Genomic DNA, 22,379 nt, shown 5'->3' with positions numbered 1-22,379 from the left:
GCGGGGCACTCCTGTGCAGCTCTTGGAGGGAAGACAAGACAGCCTTGCAGGGGACCTGCTGGGCAGTTCTGCGCAATTCCTAAGAGCAGTGAAGGACATGCATCAGAGGGTCGATTGGGCATGTCTATGTAGTTTTGGAGTACAGTGCAAAGCAAGGCAGCAAAGGCCCTGCTAGACATGATTGCGCGATTTTGGAGAACAAGTCACACAGACAAGTCTCACTACACCTATTGGCCAGATAGGCGACTTTTCCCACGTCCCAGACTATGGGTCGGATGCATACTGAGGCCTACTCTTGTGGTGCACACTGCACAAGAGGTGCCTCATCGTCAGGGGCTTTCCGAAATCATTCCCTAATCCTGTGAGCTCTGACAGGGGGGAAAGGCATCTCAATGTTCTCGATCAACTGTGACCACGTCCCAGAAGGGTCACGTCCATAAGTCCAAGTTGCTCTCTAAAAACCAAGAACTTCCCTTTTGGTAAAGGCTTGGTAAGAATGTCAGCTATCTAATGATCAATGGAGATGTGATGGAGCCTCTCTACGCCATTTCCTAGATATAGTGATACTTGATATCAATATGCTTGGGCTTGTCATTAAACACATGATTCTCTGCAAAATGAATCCCACTCTTATTTTCACAATATATAACTGTTGTCTATGGAACTTGCTCAAATAGTTCCCCAAAAAGATTTCTAAGCCAAATTGCCTCATAACTAGCCATGCTAGCAACAATGTACTTAGCTTTAGCTGTACTTAGTGCAACAAACTTTTGCTTTCTACTCATCCAAAAGATCATGGCAGATCCCATGTTAAAGCAATACCCAAAAGTGCTCTTTCTATTAGTAGAGTTCCCTGCCCAATCAACATCAGTATATGCATGAAGTGTTACATTTTTAGTAGTATATTTCCATCCTCGATTTATAGTTCTATGCAAGTCACTGAGTACATATTTTGTAGCAATCTAGGGGGCATGAAAGGGATCAATCATATGGTGATTTAAAGTGTTTACAACAAAGCATATATCAGGCCTAGTGTTTACCAGAAACATCAAAACACCAATGAGTTGTCTATACTTTGTGGGATTTGCTAGACAAGGTCCTACAACTTTGCCACATAATTTCTTAAATTTCATAGCCATAGGAGTATGCATGGACTTACATTCTACCATAGCAAATATTTCAAGAAGCTTAACAACATATTTTCCTTGAGAAAGATCAATTTCACCAGGTCTTTGCCAGATCTATAGTCCTAGAAAGTAATGCATCAAACCAAGGTATTTCATTTCAAATTCAGAAGCTAACTCCCTCTTACACTGGAGGATAAGAGGTTCTCCTCCTATCAAGAATAAATCATCAACATACAATACCAAAATCAAACATATAGCTTGGATTTTCTTGAAGTAGAGGTTTGGATCTGCACTGCTTCTTGTGAAACCAAGCTTTATCAGGGAGCTATCAATGCGAGCATACCAAACTCTCGGAGCTTGCTTCAACCCATATAAGGCTTTTTTGAGTCCGCATACATGAGTTTCCCTGTCATGCTCTTCAAAGCCTTGTGGTTGTTCCACAAATACCTCTTCCTTGAGGAAGCCATGCAAGAAAGTAGTTTTCATGTCCATTTGGTGGAGTCCATCCCTGGCTAGAAGCTAAGGCAATAACAGATCGAATAGTAGTATATCGAGCTATAGGTGCAAAAATCTCATCATAATCTATTCCCTCTTTCTGAGAGAATCATCTAGCTAAAAATATAGCCTTATATTTTTCAATACTACCATCTGCACCATGTTTAATCTTAAACAACCATTTGGAAGTGACAACAGATTTACCCTGAGGTCTAGGAACCACTTCCTAGACATAGTTTTGGATGATGGACTTGTATTCTTCAGTGATGGCATCTTTTCAGACTTGTTCTTTTGCAGCTTCTTCAAAGGTGCATGGTTTTGTCTGAATGATGTTGCTCATGGCAGCGACGTACCCTTGAAACCGACTTGGCTCATTACTTTCTTTGAACGTTCCTCTTGGGGCAACATGTTTAACATCTTGCAAGGTATCTCGCAACCATAGTGGTCTCTTTCTAGTAGGAGGATCATGTGGTGGAGGATCTAGAGGATCCATGGAACCCATTGGATTATCAACAAGCTCATTCTCAGGTTTCGGTTCAGACTCAGATGAAGGCTTTTTTTCATTAACAACTTGTCTTTCAGCAATGGCAGGAGGAGGAGAGTCTCTTTTTTTTCTAAGAGCTGCATGTTCATCAAATGTTACGTCTTTGCTAAACTCAATAGTTCTTTGACCAGGTACATAAATTCTATAAGCTTTTGAATTATCACAATAACCAACAAATGTACCTTTCTTACCTGAAGCTTCTAGTTTGTTCCTTTTCTCTTTCGGCACATGGAAGTACATAGGACAACCAAAGATTCTCAAGTAACTCACCTCAGGCCTTTTACCAGTGAAGACTTCTTCATGAGTCTTATTGTCTAAGGCCTGATGAAGAGTTCCATTTTGCACATAAACAACAGTATTTGCAGCGTCTCCCCACAAAAACTTTGTTAGCTTTTGATCATGCAACATGGCTCTAACTGCTTTCATAATGATTCTATTTTTCCTTTCAACCACACCATTTTGTTGTGGATTATACGGCACAATGGTTTCTTTTTTTATTCCAGCGTCTGTACAAAGATCATTAAACTCATTGGAGGTGAACTCTCCCCCATTATCAAATTGTAAAGCTTTGATCAATTTTCCTGTTTGATTTTCAATCAAAGCTTTGAAATCTCTGAACATGTCAAATGCTTCCCCTTTATTTTTTCAAAAAGAAAATCCATATCTTGCGAGAAAATCATTAACAAAAATCATGAAATACAAGTAGCCACCAAGAGAAGTAACAAGCATAGGTCCATATAAATCAGAATGTATAAGTTGTAGTACCTGACTAATTTTTGTTTTGCTTGAAGGGAATGGTATTTTATATGCTTTCCACTTGCACACCCTGGGCAAACGCCTTCATGATCTATTATGATCTCAGGCATTCTAGAAACCATCTTCCGTGCATGAGGGAAGACTTTGTAGTGTAAGTGAGCAAATCTTCTATGCCATGTTCACATTGAAGATCAATGTCATGGACCAATGCATGAATGGATTTACCATTGACTTTGTAAAGCCCTTCACATTTTGATTCAAGAGTGAAGGCTTCTCTCATATTTGAGTTCAAAGGCCAAGATAGAACTTTTCCATTAATAAAAACAATTTTCATTCCTTTATCTTCCAGAGCAGATATGGATACAAGATTCTTTTTCAAACTAGGGACATACAAAACTTCTTGCAGAAAAATAGATTTTCCATCATCTAATTGAAATGAAACTGAACCATAACTTTTAACTTGGTGAGTAGAATTATCTCCAAGGATAACATTTAAATTAGTCTCCCTTTCAATTAGATGAGAGAGTGCCTGCTTGTAAACAGTAAAATGTTTGTAAGAACCACTATCAACTAACCATCAAATGAATCTGCAGAGGAAGAATCAGAAAGTGCAGAAACAAGAAAATATTCTGATTGAGTTTCTGCTGTATTATTTCTATATCTTGGATTTCTTGTTTTCTTAAAATGCCATTTTCTTTGATTTTCAAAAGAGTCATTTCTATAATTAGGTTTGCTTTTGAATTTAGGAGATCTTCTTTCTTTATAGTCACGAGCAAAATGACCATGTTTTTATAGTTAAAGTATCTAACTTTTGACATGTCTAGATTCCCTTTACTTGATTTGAAAGCAGATTTCTTTTTATTACTTTTCTTTCTTTTGTCATAGGTTGAAAATGCAACAGGTTCTCGTTCTTCATGACGTGAAATTCTCCCTCTGGAGATCATTCTGGCCTCCTCTTGGGTACACTTTTCCAAGAGCTCATCAAATGTGAGAACAATGTTGATGTTGCTAATGGTGGTGATAAAAGTCTCCCAAACAGGGGAAAGGCCTCTAAGCGCAATCAACACCATTTATTTGTCGGGTACAATTTCACCAATTGTTGACAATTGATTCTTGATTCAGTCATTCTCAGGAAGTATGTCTGAACCGTCTCTCCTCTATTCATCTTGATGTCCTTCAACTGATTCTTCAAGGCAATAATCTGGTTCAAGTTACTAATTGCAACATGCCAATTAATTTGCATCCATTTTTTTAGCTTTTTTCAAACTAGAAACATAAGTAATGAGATGATCAGTAAGAGAATCAAGGATAATTTTTCTAGCTTTGATTTCACCCTTTTTATATTTGGATTTGATGACAACACTTGCATTCTCTGGTGAATCAACTATTGTGTCTTCAACATACTCCAGAACTTCGTGTTCTTCAAGAGTGATATCTACCCCTGCGTTCTATGGACCAAAGTTTGAAGCATCATTCAACTTCTCATTTATCTTGAAGTAGGACAAAGCCATCTCAATTAGAAAACTTTGAGAGCAAGTGGGGTCTCCTCAGGTGGTGATCTTTGGTCTCCTTGGACTTGTCTTCACCAAAGCTTTGATACCATGTTAAAAATATGAAAGTTCTATGCAAAAATTTAAAAGTTCTTTGCAAAAACTTGAACATTCTATGCAAAAAACTGAATGTACTTTCAGAAAATTGAATGTGCTTTGCAGAAAATTGAATGTACTTTGCACCAAGTTGAATGTACTTTGCAGAAAGTTGAATGTACTTTGCATAAAACTGAATGTACTATGCTGTTACAATTACTTAGAATGCAAATTTCTTTTACAACTTTTTAGAACAACAGTTGTAGATAGAACATAAACTTAAGGATTATATGAAGACAACCAAACACAAATATGAGACATTGAGAGTTAGGTCCAATGACCAGGGCAAAATCCACAACTGGAAAACCCAAATGATTCTTCTTCTATTAGATTTCTTCAATTGTTCAACATAGTACAGAGAGAGAGAGAATGAGAATGAATAAAGTCACCAATGTTTAATCAACTTGCAGTTGAAGTGTTCGTGCTCTTTGCTGGGAAATCTCCTCCTCTTGATTAGATCTTGCTCTACACACTTGCTCCAGCTCTTCCCGTGCTCTTACTCTTCACTTTCTCTCACACGTCTTTTGCACATACTCAACTCTAGCTCTCCTTCTTCACATTGAACACGTTACTCTCAACTCTCACTTGCTCTTACTTAAATAGATGAGAAATGAGAGTTACAAAATGAACTCATTTCTTGAGCCAATAATAGGAGAATTGAATTCCATGAGGGAGGAGTCACTTGAGGAGAAGTGTAACTCATCCCAAGAATAAAGAGAGAGGTACACTTGGCTTGAGGAGTTACAATTCGAATTAGGGAAAGAGAGAGTATATGGTGAGAGTTGCAAATTGAATTGAATGAGGGAGTTACAAGTGCATTTAATGAGGAGTTACACTTTTGTCATACATTGAATTAGTGAGGGAGAGTCACATTCTCTTAAGTGTGGAGTTACTATTTTATTCTAAGAGAGAGGTTCAATTTGCCAAGTAAGAGATTCCGAATTTAATTTACTTATTTCATAAGATAATTCGTTTTTATTAATCCATTAAAGGTGAATGACTTTAGACTTTTTATAAATAATAATATCTTAATAATAATAATACTAGTAAGGATAAAAATATTAATTCTTGACTTGTATAATCATGATTGATTTGATTTTAAAGTGGATTCCATATGTCGAGATCATCCTTGATCATTTAGACATGAATTTCTATTTTTGGAAAGTCACTTCCAAATTGAAATGTGACTTACTATTTTTGGAAAGTCATATTAGAATTTTTAGAAATGAAATTTTATTATAGCTGGTTCAAACGGAATTGAAAGATATGCTTTCTTCTAGGATAAATTCACCCCTGAGCTGTCAAAGTTTAACAAAGGTGTCATTTAGGCATTTGCCACAATAGGTACCATCAGACTATAGCCTTGGTATCCATCCAATAGGATATCATCTAGGCCTCCATGCCTTGACACCAACCCTCACAGGGATCTAGGTATGAGCACCAAACCAGAGGTCCAAATGATACCCTCCCTCTAGGATATAGACATCAATTGAGATCTCAATACTAACCAGGCCACGATGTCCTCCCAAGTACCAACATACAGGAAAGTTTAAGGTACTTCGTCTCTCCCTCTCAACCAAATCAAATAATTTTATCAATATGCCAACTTTTCAGGAAGAGATCAACACATTCACCAATGCAAGGATGCTCCTAAAACTAACTTTTGATGGGGAAGAGATTTCATCAACACATCAACTACTTGTTCATCTGTTGGCACGTACTGTAGCTTCACGACCCCAATCAATATTCAAACTTCCAATGTACATGTTCTTGTATGCTAGCATAATCTTCAAGGTATTTCAACTATTCTGATGCTGCTTAGGTCATCATAATATCCAAACACATTTCAATGAAAGCTTCCTTCTTCAATTTCTCCAACAACACCAAACTCAACCTTAGCACTTTCCAAAACATCCAATTTTTGTTCACAACTTTATTTATCATGAATACAACTCACGAATAACCATCTGTAGTGCTTTAGCTATTCTCTGATCTCAAACATCCTTATGGCCTTCACATCATGCTTTCAACTATGGAGGAGTTTTACTTTTCTTCAACCAAGCTCCCTCTCAACTAGGGAGATATACACTTTCTTTATCCAAGCTTCTACTAGGGACAAATTCATCAACTTCAACCACACATTCTCTTTCTTTCGTATCATCATATCATCTGAGAACTTCAACTCTTCGGAGCATCATTTGTTCTATTCTCACTTGGTAACAAGGTCGTCAACAATGTCGACTTCAATGTCACCAAGATTCTTACAACTCCCTCTTTTCATCATGTTCAACATCATCATCAAGTCATCATCAAGTATGAAGTAGGTAAACATCTTCATCAGCTTCAGGACTATGTACTTGCAAATCTTCAACAACAAGTTCAACCAAATTCAAATATAGAGCATGAAGTCAACTTTATTAATATAGGGTTAGCATGTCATCACAAGGGAAGCATAATTAACTAGACTTTAGATATCGAAACCTAAATCTAGTTATGTTTACTATCAACAAGGGTTACACCTTTCATGCCCTAGACCATCACAATCAATTTTGTTAGGGTTTTTGTCACTAACCCTAGAGTTCTTCATCAAAACTAAAACCTTAGATATTAATAACTAATTCAAATATAGTGAAAGCATTATTACATCTAGGGGTTTCGTTATTATGCCTTAGAAATTTATATCAATCTCTATTAGGGTTGTCATAAACCCTAGATACAAACACCAAAACTTCAATGTTAGATATTCAACTATTTTGACCAAGCTAGGGTTTCAATCATACGAAAGCATATACACCTAGGGTTTCATTCCCAGGATTTTACATTGACTATTGCAAGCGTTTTGTCATAAACCCTAATCTAACAAGCCCCAAGAGTCTAGTGTTTCATCATATAATCTAGACATCAACAATGAACCTTAAAAGGCTAGGGTTTCATATTAACAAACCTTAAACATTAAGAGATTAGGATTTCATTATATATTCTAGACTTTATCAACATACCCTACATAGACTAGGGTTTCATCATTAATGTCAACATACTCTAAGCATCAAAAGGCTAGGGTTTTCTAGTGAACCCTAAAGGTTAATTTTCTAGTGAACCCTAAAGATAGAATGTGTAACAAGGGTTGATTTGATCTAGATTTTAATCACCCTAATAATATAAAATCTTAATGATTCTATAACAAATCCTAGACATGAAAGAGTTAGTAATACAAAGCAAATTTCAAAATGATCGTACCTTTTAATGAAGAGACCCACTACTAATATTTTACATACCTCGAGTTGTTTCTTTTACAAACCTTGTAGGGTTTCCTTATCGAAGGGTTCCCTTTGAATCATGACAACATCTTCATGGTCCATTTCCATATTAGTCAACTTTTATTCAAGGATCCAACTTGATTTACCAAGTCATAATTCTTGATATACCTTCAAATATTTATTGACAAGCACAACCAAAATATACTAGTATAATAGCATGATGATTATCTAGGGTTTCCATTACCTTTTAGAGAATGAATTCCTAGGGATTTGAGTTACAAAATCTAGATATCACTCAATTTCGTTCTTGCTAAGGATTGTTATACTACTTACAAACCCTAGACATTATATAGATACTAAGAGGGAACAAGCAAACGAGATTTTCATATGTAGTATCTAGGGTTTACAATTCATAGATATAAAGAGATCTTGCAGACCCTAGGATCATATACACAATAAAATCCTAAGACAATAGATTCTTAACATATGAACACTTTATACATACCTCAAAAATTACATACCTCCGTCCTCTATTGAATTTATTGCTCTCCTTGGAAACTGAAGACATATTGTTAGATGATTGAGACACAAAGAACAAAACAATACTTACTTGAATTTGATGATGACTTCAAGCTGGTCTGCTTTCTCTTGACTATCACTGTAGCTTTTCTTTTATAGGTTAGACCCTAGGTCTAAGACTTCCGCATTAGATCTTAACGAGTGTGATCCACCGATCAGAGTTCAAACTTCATATACATATGTATGTACAAAATTGTGTTCTCTTTTTCAAATATGGTGGTTGTAGCTAAATGACAAACCTTCCAAAATAGTCTTGTAGATGTTTTAAATGATCGTTCTTGGGTCTTTTTATGTACACACAATTATGCACAGGACTTCTTCCTTTCTCAATAGGAGTCTCGACTCATCCTTCTAGGTCACTGTAGCTTCAAATTTGACCTTCCAACAAGGCTTATAAGGCTTCTAAACAATTCGGTCCTGGCTAGTCAACATGTGAACTTTATTCTGGATTGAAAAGGCTTCTTCTAGTCCACAATGAGACACTCTACTCCTTGAATTGACCACCCACAAACATGTAAAAACTTCTGAGGTTTTCGAATCTTTGAGATGACACAATGTTCAGATTTTAATGGTGATTTCAAACTTCTATACTTGAGCACAAAACTGCGATTTTCCTTTCAAGGATCTCAACCTTATTTAATCTAGGGATCTAGCCTCTTAGTTGAACAAAGCTCCTGGGTTCTTCAAATTCTTTCACTATCCTTGCTCGGACCTGTGACCTAGACGCAAAGATTTACTTATAAAAGTGTGTCCATAATCTTGTTCTTGAACTTGATACCGACTCTAGATAATTCGGTCTTCAAGGAGCAGACTTGGAACCCTTTCTTCTTGTACAGGAATGATCTTGTAGCTTACCTTATTACACTGTCCTTAGTTCTCATACCATGTTGAGAAATCCATTAGGGCGACAATTTAGTGTTTTCTTGAATTGATTTCTCTTACTTTGATATTTTTTTTGTGATGTTTTCTCATTAGTTTTTTTCTTTCAAATTATTATGTTCATATCATCAAGACAAATGCCAAACAATTAAGATCACAAACACAAAAGAGGACACAAGATGTAGGCACTCAACCAGGGCAAAACCCCTCTTCTAGGGGAAAACCCAGAAATTCTTCTTCTCTTCTTTAGAATCAAATCAAATGAGACAACCTTGACCCTAGACCAAGACAAAGACTTCCTTCATCCACTAAGTCAACCTTCAACACAACTCCTTGAACTCCTCTTCTTTGCAATTTCTGAAATTTGTCCTCCATCCTCAGCGTTTGCAACTAGCTTCAAATTCCTAGCACATGTGACAGAAAGATGTAAAAAATTCGGTTCTCTTAGCTTGATAGACTTCTCATTCTTCTTTGCTGGAGTTACTTCTTCCTTTTTGACCTTCACATCCATTTTTCTTGACTTCTAATTGTAGACTGAGTTCCTTCTTGGATAATGGCCACAAGAGGCCAAGTTCTTCTCTTAGTTATAGACTTTACAAGGGTGACAAATCCCTTCATGAGGCCGACTAGTTAATTGAAGGAGCCGACTTGGTGGCGAAGGGACAAGACACATATTTATTACATAAACCTTTTTCTTTCTTGACACTAAAAGCCCAAGAAGGGTCTAGAATATAATGATAATGATAATGACTCAAGATACAAGCCTAGAAGCCTTCAATGGAGGCTTGACCTAAAAACAAATACATAGAGCATGAAACCCATGCTCATAAAAATAAATTTTCTTTTTATAATAGTTTTATTTTTCTTTCTTTTGACAAATACATTACATCATGACTCAAGCACAATTATGAAGACCGATACTAGTTACATTTTTCAACACTCTGTAGTCTCACCACAATCTAATCTGAACTCGGGAACCTCTAGTCAAATAACTACTAGAAGATTGTATAATCATCCTAGATCCAAGAAAAAACAACTCATTAAGTTAAATTTCTCTTCAATGAACCCTCTCAAAGTAGTTCCAATGGCCAAGGCATGGCTTACTAATGATTTCAAACCTTTGGATATGATTGCTATCCATAGGTATCTAAATAAGATGCATGATAAGATTAATGATTGGTTGTCTAAATTCTCTAAGGATAACATAGTTAGAATTGAACAACATATTGATGAATTTTGCATGTTCATGGGTGGCTTTTATATTTAAAAAGATGTGGTAATGATGCTTTTGCATTATCCCTAGAGGGGAGTACTCAATCTTGGTTTAGGGACTGTTGATGCCTCGAAAATCGCTGCAACAACATAGGGGAAACCACCCGGTCCGGACCTTAGTATAGCTCCTTTTCCGTTTGGAATAGTGGCTCCGATTGGGGATAATGGGACCAGTTTCCCAAAAATTATAGGTAAACGGGATGGATGAATGACTTATAGAATATGCTAGCGATAAGCGAATAATTAAAACTATCAGCAAAGTATAATAACTATAATCTATCCCGGGGACTTATTGATTTCTAAAGCGTAGCGTTTGATGGTCTGTGCTCTAAGACAGGCATATAGATGACTCCATCTCTAAAACATAGATATTAAATCATTCAAGACTGCTGTGCATAAATAGTTACGCAAAGCGATAACAGCGAAATTACCACACTTTATCATTTATATCATTGTTACATGCATGATTAAAGGAAAAGGCATATCGCTAAACATCCAATAGTGGAATGAGATAGAGATTTGCCGTTACAACACATACATGTATTCAACAATAGCAAGAATAATTACACAACAATTCATATAAAAGGAATGAATACAGATACAGATAAAAGTACCATATAAGCTGCTTAACACTCCCATATATCAATCGCTATGTCGCAGTTCTTCCTTCGACTCAGAAAACATCCCCAACAAAAGACAGTAGTGTGCAATTGCATAAAGAAACTTCCTTGTCAAATTAAGAACGATTGGTCGAGTTTCATAAAAGAATATAGGCTGAAGCACAGTAGTGCAAACTTCAGTCTTTAAGTCTATTACAAAATTTTACGACCCTTTCCAAAACAATGAAAGGGTCTATAAATACTAAGCTAATCTAAATATCTAATAAACAGAAATCCTACATAATTGGCATCAATAAATATTGATCCTATTTACTGGAGCGATCTGGCAATCGGCGGCAATGATTCATCAGGTAGGCTCTTTGCCTTTAAACCTGAGCTGACTTGTCGCAAGCATTGGCTCTACTTCAGGCGGTTTGTTGAGGCGCGAACTGAGCTGAGCAGCGTATGTGGCATCTTGAATATTGGGAATTATACACTCGAGTGCATCGGTTAAACATTTGAGGGCAGACCTTTGTGTGTGTGGCTTGATCAGAAAGAGCCAATATGCATCGAAAGTCAAAGTGTTAACCCCAGCGATTAATCTCCCCTTCTCCTCTAAGTCATGATAACTTGTTTGCTCAATCACATTCGCTGTTGTTATTCTTCTAGGTGTACACTGGGAGATCATGTTTGCCAGGTAGAGGGTGTTGTTGATCAGATCAATCATATTGCTGGCAGTTAATTTACATCTTGAAGCCGCCCTTTCTGCTTTCATCACTTGAGTGTGCCATTCTGTAAAGAGTATGTCCTTGTATGTTTCTTGGATCCTAGGCAAATTCGCTGCTTTTCCCACATCAGAATCTTGCCAATCAAGATATCCGATTATGGTTTCTTCAGCTTGGTCTAACTCATTTCTGGTCTTCTCTACCTGCTGACATACTGATGTAGTTAGCTCGCCCAATGGTTCTGCCTCGTTGAGTTGATTACACAGGAGTCTAATCTGCGATATTAAAGCACTGTTTATTTGCGATGCCTCTGCTCTGAAATCCTCCACTTTTTGGGTGCCTTTTATGACTTCGAGTCGTGATGATAATTGAGCTATTTGCTCGTCCTTCGTTTTCATCATCAGCTCATTTGCTGTCTTCAACTGTGCCAATGCCTCCGATAATTCCTTTTGTTTCTGGATCGCGCTTTGGTCGATCCTCTGCCTTTCTTCCTGCAATTGCTGGGTTAATTGATCATTCATTTGCTGTTGTACCAACAACTGCTCCTCTGCTTGCGCTGCCTTCTGCTTTGCCTCGGTCACTTCTGCCTGTAGTGCAAAAATTTCTTGATCTTTAGTCTTCAGTAGAAGACTTACCTCTGATGCCTTATCAATAGTTGCTGCAGAGTAGGCTCCTGCATACTGTGACAGCTTTGTTAGGTCATCGGAGGGGTCCAATTCCTCCTTCCATACTACATTACCCGTGACTGTTTGCTCTGGAAAGATAAAAGGTTGATCAATCCTTCGTCTTTTCCTTGATCGCTTCACAACCGCTCTATGCCTTGGGCTGTAGAAAACATCCAAGGGAGGAATATCTTCCACTTGGAGAACGATTTGATCGGAAGGGTCTTTAGGAATTACCTCAAGATCCTGGGGAATGGGTGGGCCGCTGGTTCCACTTAGAACCTGAGGAGAAGTGATGTCCTATGTATCATTTGTCTTGGAAGTGTCCCCATCTTTTGAACATTCCAATCCATTGATGATGGAATGAAATTGCTGCCATTCTTGAAATAGTTTGGGGTCTATGGTAGTGTCCACATTGACATCGGTGGTTTGTTTCTGCTGCTCTTTTTCCTGCTCTTTTCTCTGCTGCTCTTCTTGCTCTCTCCTTTGTCTTTCTTCTTGTTCCATTTGTGCTCTCTGTTGTTTTTCTGCTTGTTCTTTCCTTTGTCTTTCCACTTGTTCTTTTCTCTGCCTTTCTGCCTGTTGCTTCTTCTGATTTTCCTCCTGTTGTTTCTTCTGATCTTTTGTTATAACAGGAGGCTGGCTTGACTGTTGCCGACCAGGCTCGCTTGAAGACGTCGCTGGGGTTGTTGCCAGTAAATCTAGAGGCAGAGTTTGCAACCTCTGCTCTCTAAGTTTATTGAACTCAGTTACCCCTTCATCATTATATTTCAATCGAGCAAGTTCTCTAGCTTGACCTATTGTTTCGTTTGAAACAAATAGGTCATCAAACCAATCTTCTTGATGGTCACATTTTGTTAATTTGGCCTGTTCTAATGCAGTATAGGCGTGTTTGTTTGGATCATATAGCCTATTCGGGATAGTGGCCAGGGTTAAGGAATGAATCTTTGTGGCTTCCTTTTCTGCGTGTTTGAGATCATGCAGAGTATAGACACCAATTCTCAAGGGAAAAGAGGGCCAACCCCTCTTCTTTTCTTTCTTGAGAGTCTGTGTAGTACTCTCTGCCATAATTTGATAGGAGATTTCTCTTGCTAGCAGTTTATCTGGAATATACAAAGGGAGAACATGCGGATTGGCTTGGCTGCCGAAAACCCTAATGTAGGTAAATCTCTCTTCTCCAAACCAACTCGCTACCGCCGGTAAATCAAAGGAAGCTAGATAGGAGATTCTGGGAATGGGCTTATCAAAAATAGAATAATGAATGGGAACCATAAAGCCATTGCAGATTTGGTACAAATGGTGTTTGTAAGAAGATTTCCACAATTTCTGGTGGTATATATGAATGGGTGAGGGGTCTTGGGGAGTCCACCTCCAACCGAGGACGGGAAACTCAGAATTGAAACATAATGTATCTAAAATATATGCACTGTAATAAAACGGGGGAATTTTCCTTTCAGTAACAACAGAACCTTTTCTAAAATCACGAACAACTACGACTAGCTTATCAGAGAGAATAGTAGCCCAATCCATAATTATGCTGTTTACTGCTGCTTCCATTAGAGGAACCATCTCTATGGTAAAATTAGCAGTCATGTAATCCCCATAGGCTACACATCATTATCCCCGCATAACAATAGGGAGAAGCCAAAGAATCGACTGAGTACTTACTGGAAGACTCGTGCTTGCGTTTGGCTGGATTCTGCCTCCAATCCCGGATGGGTTCGGATTCCACTTCATTATCAGCTGCAAATTTCTCCAGGAACGTCTTGTTATACACTTTCTCTGGCTCAGGCAAATGATACATTTGCCTTAGATGCTCTGGCTTGAACGATCCAAAAATCCTCCCATCTCTGGTGCAAAAAGTTCTGTCGAGGATTGGAATTTCCTCAATTGCCCATCGCACGACGTCTGTGTAGGGGAGAATCTGTTCTCTGGCCGCTATCCTGTGAAGGAAAGAGTCGGCTAAGTCTTTGAGAGTGGAATCAGACTTGCGAGTAGGATCCACAGTAGCTTCTGTCACTGCCTTTTCTGGTTGTTCGGCTTCAATCAAATTATACGTGCCTTGCCATGTAGCTCTGGTAAGACCCGTGCATGTAGTATCTGATATTAAGCCCTTCTTTTTATCTGTGGCAGCTTGTCCTGCAACTGTTGTAGCAGCGGAACCCGCGGTCTTCTTAGATTTCTTTCCCATCATGCTCAGGCTTCTGTTAGAAGATGAATTCTGCACAAAGGCAAGAAAAACCGTAACATAGAAATATAATAATGAGGACTTACGGTGGGAAAGATATATCAATTGAAGCGTGCTGAGAGATTATCTCTCAAAAAATGGTTGCGGATCCAATCAATGAGAAGATATTACAGATATATTAAATGGCCGTTTAAGGCTTGCTACTCCTTAAATGCTTATTACACCATTATCCGGTTGAATGACTCCCTTAAGCGTGCAATGGATATTTTGGCGGTTGAACGTAGGTGATCGTTAATCGAAGGGGCAAAACTTTAAATATGAATACATCACCTTATCCCTCCATTTAACGGCTTTTTTCAAAATCCGCGCTCTATCGATCGGATATCAATAATACTTTAGATCTTCAAGCTATGCCCTTTGAAATTCCGATCACCGATAGCGATATCGCATCGCTTTAGGAGAATAGGTATAATATAATCATAAGCACAGGATCCTCCCGAACGCCGATTGCGACGTCGTATCGGATTAGCGCGAAGAAATATAACAAGGTGCATTTAGAGTGTTTTGCCGATTCCCCGATCGCCGATATCGCATCGCATCGGGGGTAAGACCAGGGCGCCTCATTAATGTGCATGGGATGTTGCCGACTACCGATTGCGCAATTGCATCGGATCGGAGTAAATGACTTAATCTGCCTTGACCGCATACGGAGTATCGCCGATATCGCGTCGCGTCGGAGCTTATGTTATGTGCATTTTTTAAGATGTGTATGAAGTGATGCCGATCGCCGATTGCGATATCGCATCGGGGGTAATCAATGTGCCGCTTATTTATATTTCTTATGTCATTGCGATATGCGATCTTGCGATCGCTTTATCGCAATGACAAAGATTTGCCTTATTTCTTTAAAGGGTTTTTTCAAAAAAGGGTTTTATGAAATGAATTCATTTGATTATCGGACCTCTTTTGAACAATAAAAGTATTGATACCAATTAATTTTTGAAGGGACCCATTTCATACGTTAATATTTGTAAATAAAGATGATATGAAATGGGGGGTTGTTGTAGAGCACAACAGGGACTTATCTAATAACAACATCAAAACTTGGGATGAATTCGTAGATGCTTTCACCAAAATGTACGCACCTAGGAAAGATGGAAGGTTATTGATTGTGCAATTTCATGAGGTAAAGAACGTTGAAAATGTTTTAGAAATTAACCAAAGATTTGACAATTTGGTCAAAATGGTTCCTAATAACCTTAAGCCTTCACAAGATGCTATCTTATTGCAATATACTAGTGTTAGAATTTCTTGAACTCAATCCCTGGTATTCTGTTCACAAGAATTATTAATTGAACGAATACGCGACTAGATTCCTAGCACAAAAAATACAACGGAAACAAAAAAAACTCAATCTGAATCACACATACACATAAATTTCTGCCCAATCAACAATTTTTCCTTAATAAATTTGTCATAGAACTTACTTGGGCTCCTGTATTAGGGATAATGGCCTAACTGAGAAAATACAAAATTGATCACCAATCTCATTACACTCTCTCAGACCTAGCATACACTCATTGAGAAGCCCCTCTCAATCTTGTGTTGTTACTATGTCTTCTCCTCACCTTAGCCTTTACCTTTATAACTTTACATTGAGCCAAAGCTCTAATCCTAACCCTAACCCTAATCTCAAAGTGATGGATGACCGAGATTAGATCTCGTCTCACTTGTGAGCAACGACTAAGATTAAAACTTAATGACTAAAGTGAATACTTTATCTAAGTTTTATTTTAGCTCAATAAGCCAACATATAATTATGTGCTTTTTCCTAAGTTTAACTGGGGCTAAGTGATATCAATAAATATTCTAAGGTGAAATGTGGGCAACTTTGGCATGCTTAGACACAAGGCCTGCGCATAAGTACTTGCCCGAGCTACAAACTTCGACAACGTGTCGCTATGGGGAAGTACTCAATCTTGGTTGAGGGACTTACCTAATAAGAACATCAAAACCTAGGATGAATTCATAGATGCTTTCACAAAAAAGTGGGCACCTAGGAAAGATGGAAAGTTATTGATTGTGCAATTTCATGAGGTAAAGAAGAAAGTAAATTTTTTAGAAATTGAACAAAGAATTGACAGTTTGGTCAAAATCATTCATAATAACCTTAAACCTTCGCAAAAGGCTATCTTATTGTAATATACTAGTGCTTTTGACAGATAGTTTAGTTTCATTCTAAGGGATAAAGACCTCAAGGCCCTTGCTCAAGCTAGAGTGTACACTATCATCATTAAAGAAAATATTTTAACTTCAAAAGTTGATATTTTCTTCAAACCTATAGCAAATTCAGAACCAAGGCTAGAGGCATGAATTGTGCTGACTCAAGTGAATTACAATAATTTGCTCACAAATATGATAAGTAACCAAATAAGTTTTTTAAGGGCAACTTGCTCTGATGAATAAACTGAATAGTTTTGGAGAATAATAATGAACTTTGTCCCAATTATCCTCCTAGACCTTAGTTCAATAACAAGGAATGAAGATCAAAACAATAGACTTGCTGTTAAACAAGATGTTCCTAGTACCTTAGCTCCTATAGAGATTATTAATTAGGAAGGATGATGATGATTAATGTCCTTATTGTTAGCAACTTCATAATGTTGGTGATTGCCCTTATAATCAGTGAAATGGTGATGGAAATCCTGAACATTTGAACCTAATTAGTGATTCATATCACCTTATCAAGAGAGATGATGGAGCAGAAGATTCCGTCAAGTTGTTTCTTAAGAAAGGCCTCACATAACAAAGGAATGATATGACAAAGATTTCACCTAGATCATTAATGGCAACCAAGACATCTTCAACAAGCAACCATTTTGGAGGTGCAACAACCTTCATGGTGTTGGAGAATGTAACTAGTTTCGATCTTCACAATTTGTACCATTATGTATTTTATGTAAAAACAAAACAAAACAAAAATAAAAATTATTATTATTTTTCTAGAGAAGCATTTACTTCATGCTTCTAGGTTTTGAATCAAAGAGTCAAAGTCCTATTTTGGACCTATTGTAAAAGAAAAAGAATAACAATTTTTAAATGTAATTTTGAGACAAAAACCCTTCTAGATGCCAAGTCGGCCTAGAGGTCAATTCGCCCTTGCCCCAACGGACATGTCTATTCATACCCCTCTCTGAATTATATAAATAAAGGGAAGATGGAGGTCATTTGGACACACACTTGATGGAGTATGGTTTGAAATATCATAGAGGTGGCAGAGAAGAGATGTGGAGGACAAAGTGTGAAATAGAGGATGTCTTCTTGAATTAGAGTTTGTGGAAAGTCTATCTTGGCACATCTCTTGTTGATAATCTCTTGCTGATGGATTTGCTGGAAAGAAGAAAGGTTTGACTTGGTATCAAGAGGTGGAAGTTTTTGTTGTTATGGGTCTTGGATATCTCATTTGCTCTGATTCTATAAGAAGGGATTTTTTGGGTTTTCCCCTTGGAGCAATTTTTCCCAGGTTTGGAGCCTATGTCTTGTGTCCTTTTGTTTCTGTGATCTTCATGTTCATGTTATGGTAATTGTTTGATGAAAGAATCATGATAGAGATAAATTAAAGAAGCTAATAGATTTCACAAGCAATTACTATGCAAGGAAAATTTAAATTAAATTTCAGGTCTCCCGATTTTCTAACACATGGTACAAGTTAACTTTGATATTCCTTTGTTAGAAGGCAAGATAGATGTATATATTTTTGAGAAATGTTTAAATTTGAGTTATTACTTGGTTCAAAAATTTTGGATATTGAAAGGATGCCTTTGTGTTCTTTAAGGCTTTGTCCCCATGTCAAAGATTGGTGGGAAAGTTATGAAGAAAGGCATCATATAAATGAGTCTACAACTAACCCACTTGGGAGGGATTTGTTGATACCCTTAAGGATGAATTCTACCTGGTTTGAAACTATCATGACTAGTACATGACCAATGACCAATGGCAATCAATCTAAAGAATGGAAGCGAATATAAGGGAGATATGGGGAGTGGTAAGTATGGATTACATGGAGCACACTATATTAATTAGTGTCTCCTATTCATACCCCTTCTAAATAGTGGAAGAGAAGAGCCTCAAGGGAGGTCATATTGGACTAGGGCCAAAGGATAATTTCCTAGGTGAAGTGTGGGCACAATGGTACAATCAAGAGCGGTGAATCATATAGCTCAACTTGTGATCCATGTTAGTAATGCCTTTAAGATTAAATGAAAGCACATGTTTACAAAAATAGTTAGTGTACCTTTGATAGATGACCCACCTTCCTTTAAAAAGTATGCTAGACGGGAGAGAGCACTGTTTGGAGCATAGGTGGAAAACATTGAAGTTAACCTATCTGTGGATCATCCGAGGACCTGACTCACTGATCAATTGGGAGAAAATTTTTCTCCTAGGGGTCACCCACTTTTGGTGGGTAATTAGTTCCATAGGGTTTTCCCCGGATGGGTTTGTGACATAGCATGTGAGTTCATGGAATACTATTAATTTCACTAGATATTGATACATGCATTCCAAAGTCTTGTTAAACCCCGTCCTTGTATAATTGTATATATATCTTTTTAGTGAAAAATTCCCTTATTTTTATGGGATACCCCTTTATATAATACTTACCTTGTGCCTCCTCCCAATACTTACAACATATTGACTTTATTTTTCACACTTATAATAATTATTTTATTTACTAACATGGTAAGTCATTGGTCAACAAGGTGAGCTTTGAGTGTGGGATATAAAGGATTCAACCAACTGCGCGAAAACAACATGCCCTGGCAGAGACTAGCACAGTGCAAACATGGAAAAATCAAGTGAAGAATCGAAACTGTTTACACCATTGAAAATACGACCAAAAAGACGATGTTAGGTTTGAGTGTGGGATATAAAGGATTCAACCAACTGCGCCAAAACAACATGCCCTCGCAGAGACTAGCACAGTGCAAACATGGAAAAATCAAGTGAAAATCAAAACTATTTACACCATTGAAAATATGACCAAAAATACCCTTACTGCTAGATATGTAAGAACGTTGCACAGGTACAAAACGAGCCATACATATTCCATGCATACACGATATCATTATAACTTATAAGCATTGCAGTGATTGTAGACACTTGAAAATACAATCAACCATGGAAAACATAAATTGATGCATTATAGAATGGGTATGGGGACTAATTCATTTGGAAAAATGTGTATTTCATTATAAAAAGGGGGTTCTTTTGGTCTACTTCTCTTGGCTGTACAATGTTGACATATAATGCCGATAGTCACTGTCCCCAATTTGCTAGCTCTTGTAGCTACCCAGCACGGTCCATTGGACCAACACTGTAACCAAGGCCGAAATTGAAAGGCGGTAGACCGTGGCCCCTCGCTGTTGTCGACGTTTTCCTTGTTATAATTAAAGGCGGTGAACAAAAACCGGGCGGTGATGGTGGTGGCATAACCTACAACTGTCGAAAAAAATCCCGTAGATCGGGCCTGTTTGTTGATGGGACCACCGAACGCTCTCTCGTTGGCATTTTAAACTTCCATTTTTTTCTTTGCAGGACGATAGGGCGGTAAACAGGACGGCAACTGATGTGAAAACTTCTGTATATCGGGCTCGTTAACTGATGAAAGCGCCAACTTTTACTAACTCATTGCCGAAGGTTGATAAACGGGAAACGGAAACGAAAAAAGGTCTGTCACTCGACGTGACTGGTCGACGGTTATCGGATCGGCTAACAAAGGGTTAATTGCGCGAAGTGAAAGTCTCTGCCATCCCCGAGGGCCGATAGATAGAAAAGGTCGAGGGAAAAAAAATTCACATCTCCGTCAATTCATAAAAAGCTGGGAAAAATAAAATTTGTTGTGTTTGTCTATTGAGACTTTACTGCCGTGTTAACTTGCAAATGAAGCCGATCTAGTTGCTTAGCACAACCTCACATATACACAGATTCTTAAACACCAGGGGGAAACAAATTTGAATATTATTTCTGAAATAGAAGGAAATTACCCATTACACAATTCTGCACAGATTTCTTTAATAAGACAGAATCAATTTCTCATTGTATGTATCTCTCTCTCTTCTTTTTGATCACTCAATTACATAGGGAAACTCTTTTCCATAGATTTCTCTTACAAGTCTAACAAAGTTCCTAAATTATCTAACAAATCCCAGATTTAGCTAGTTTATCCCTTTTACATAGAAATTAAGTGAAACTCGGCTAACTTCCTACAAATCAAATTCCGTATGGACTATATTAGGAAATATTACAAATCAAATATCTTAGGGAACCCAACTTCCCTAATTAAATGTCTTAGGGAACCCAACTTCCCTGGATAAACAAACTAGGGTTCCAATTCCCTTACTAAATGAGTTTTGACCTAAGAGGTCAAAAATGGTCATTGGCTTGTAGATGCTCCTGCATCAACATATCATGTATATGAGATTATGCATATCATGTATATGAGATGCTTGGACATGGGCATTGACTGTGTCATTTCTGCTGTTGTACTCGCACCATGTGGTGATGGATGATAAAATGACGGCACTTTGGCGAAAGAAAATAAAATGAAAACATTTTGAAACTGCTTGCTACTTGTTGGTATGATGAAAATGATTATGTTAGATATTGTTGGCCGTTAATATCTTCTGATGGTACATATAACCACTAGAGGATATTTTGATCATGAATGAAGCTCATATAGTGCAATGTATGCAATGACTAATCAAATACTGTGATGTTATTGCAGGTTTGTCAGCCGTGGTTTCTTGGAATGTACCATAGATTCTATTCCAGAATCGAGGAGAACAAGGATAAATCTAACCCGTGGATCAAAGTACTACATTAAAAAACTTCAACCCATTTATAATAGAGTTATCGTTGACTAGGATGAGATTTTATCCTTGGAACTTGAAAAGCGTCGATGTATAATTTTTCATTGTTAATATACAAATATTCATGTGCCTCTTTAGTTGGCTATTGAGTAATACTACAAATTTAGCGACTTGCCAGAAAATTCTTAATCTGGTCAAAATGTCGATTACGGGTGAGGAAAAGCCAAAGAGTGTATTGCTTCTAGCTTCATAAGCGCACAAAATTTTGTCACTGAGATCTGTAATTTGTTAAGTCCTGAAAGAGAATTGAGGTTCAGAATGTTTGATAATAAATCGTGCAATTTTTGAAATATCATTTTGAAAAATAGTCAAACCACAATGAGCAATCTACTTTATCAAGAATTTATTTTTTCTGTGAATTTTTTCGAGCTTTACACCCATTGCACTCCTATGCATGCCTTGTACCGTTTTTGCGGTTGCGTTTTGAGAGGTTATTTGGACAACTTAGCTACATGTCATAAACAAATTCCCATCAAAATTACAAGTAATTCTAAGCAGGAAATAGAGTCCGTCGATACATTGTTCCTAACAGTAGTCACTAGTGGAACTATGAATTTTCCATCATAATTTTGCAGGTCATATTAAAACCAGTCTCGATATCCAAAAACAGTTTTTGGGAGCAATTCATATGGATTAGTGAGGAAACACAGTGCAGCGGCTTTTAGGTGAATGATTCATTGTATATAAGGCAATAAGAATACGCCCAAGGGTGGAGCTGAAA

General features: G+C 37.5%; 1 protein-coding gene across 1 annotated transcript in view; it reads left to right on the top strand.

Moving 5' to 3' along the window:
- The window catches only part of LOC149244623 (putative amino-acid acetyltransferase NAGS1, chloroplastic), a 210,787-nt gene extending 188,834 nt beyond the window's left edge, over positions 1-21,953 (top strand). The window contains exon 11 of the mRNA XM_089374921.1: positions 21,514-21,953. Coding sequence (XP_089231047.1) covers positions 21,514-21,652 — 139 coding nt within the window. The 3' untranslated portion in view covers positions 21,653-21,953. The remainder of the gene's footprint in view (positions 1-21,513) is intronic.
- Positions 21,954-22,379: the final 426 nt, after the last annotated feature.

Source organism: Pinus tabuliformis, chromosome 8 (genome assembly GCF_031772625.1).
Source record: "Pinus tabuliformis cultivar Carrire ecotype Pingquan chromosome 8, CPIR1, whole genome shotgun sequence".
Classification (NCBI taxonomy): Eukaryota; Viridiplantae; Streptophyta; class Pinopsida; order Pinales; family Pinaceae; genus Pinus; species Pinus tabuliformis.
Note: the sequence above shows the minus strand (reverse complement) of the source record. Positions and strands in the feature narration are given on the sequence as shown.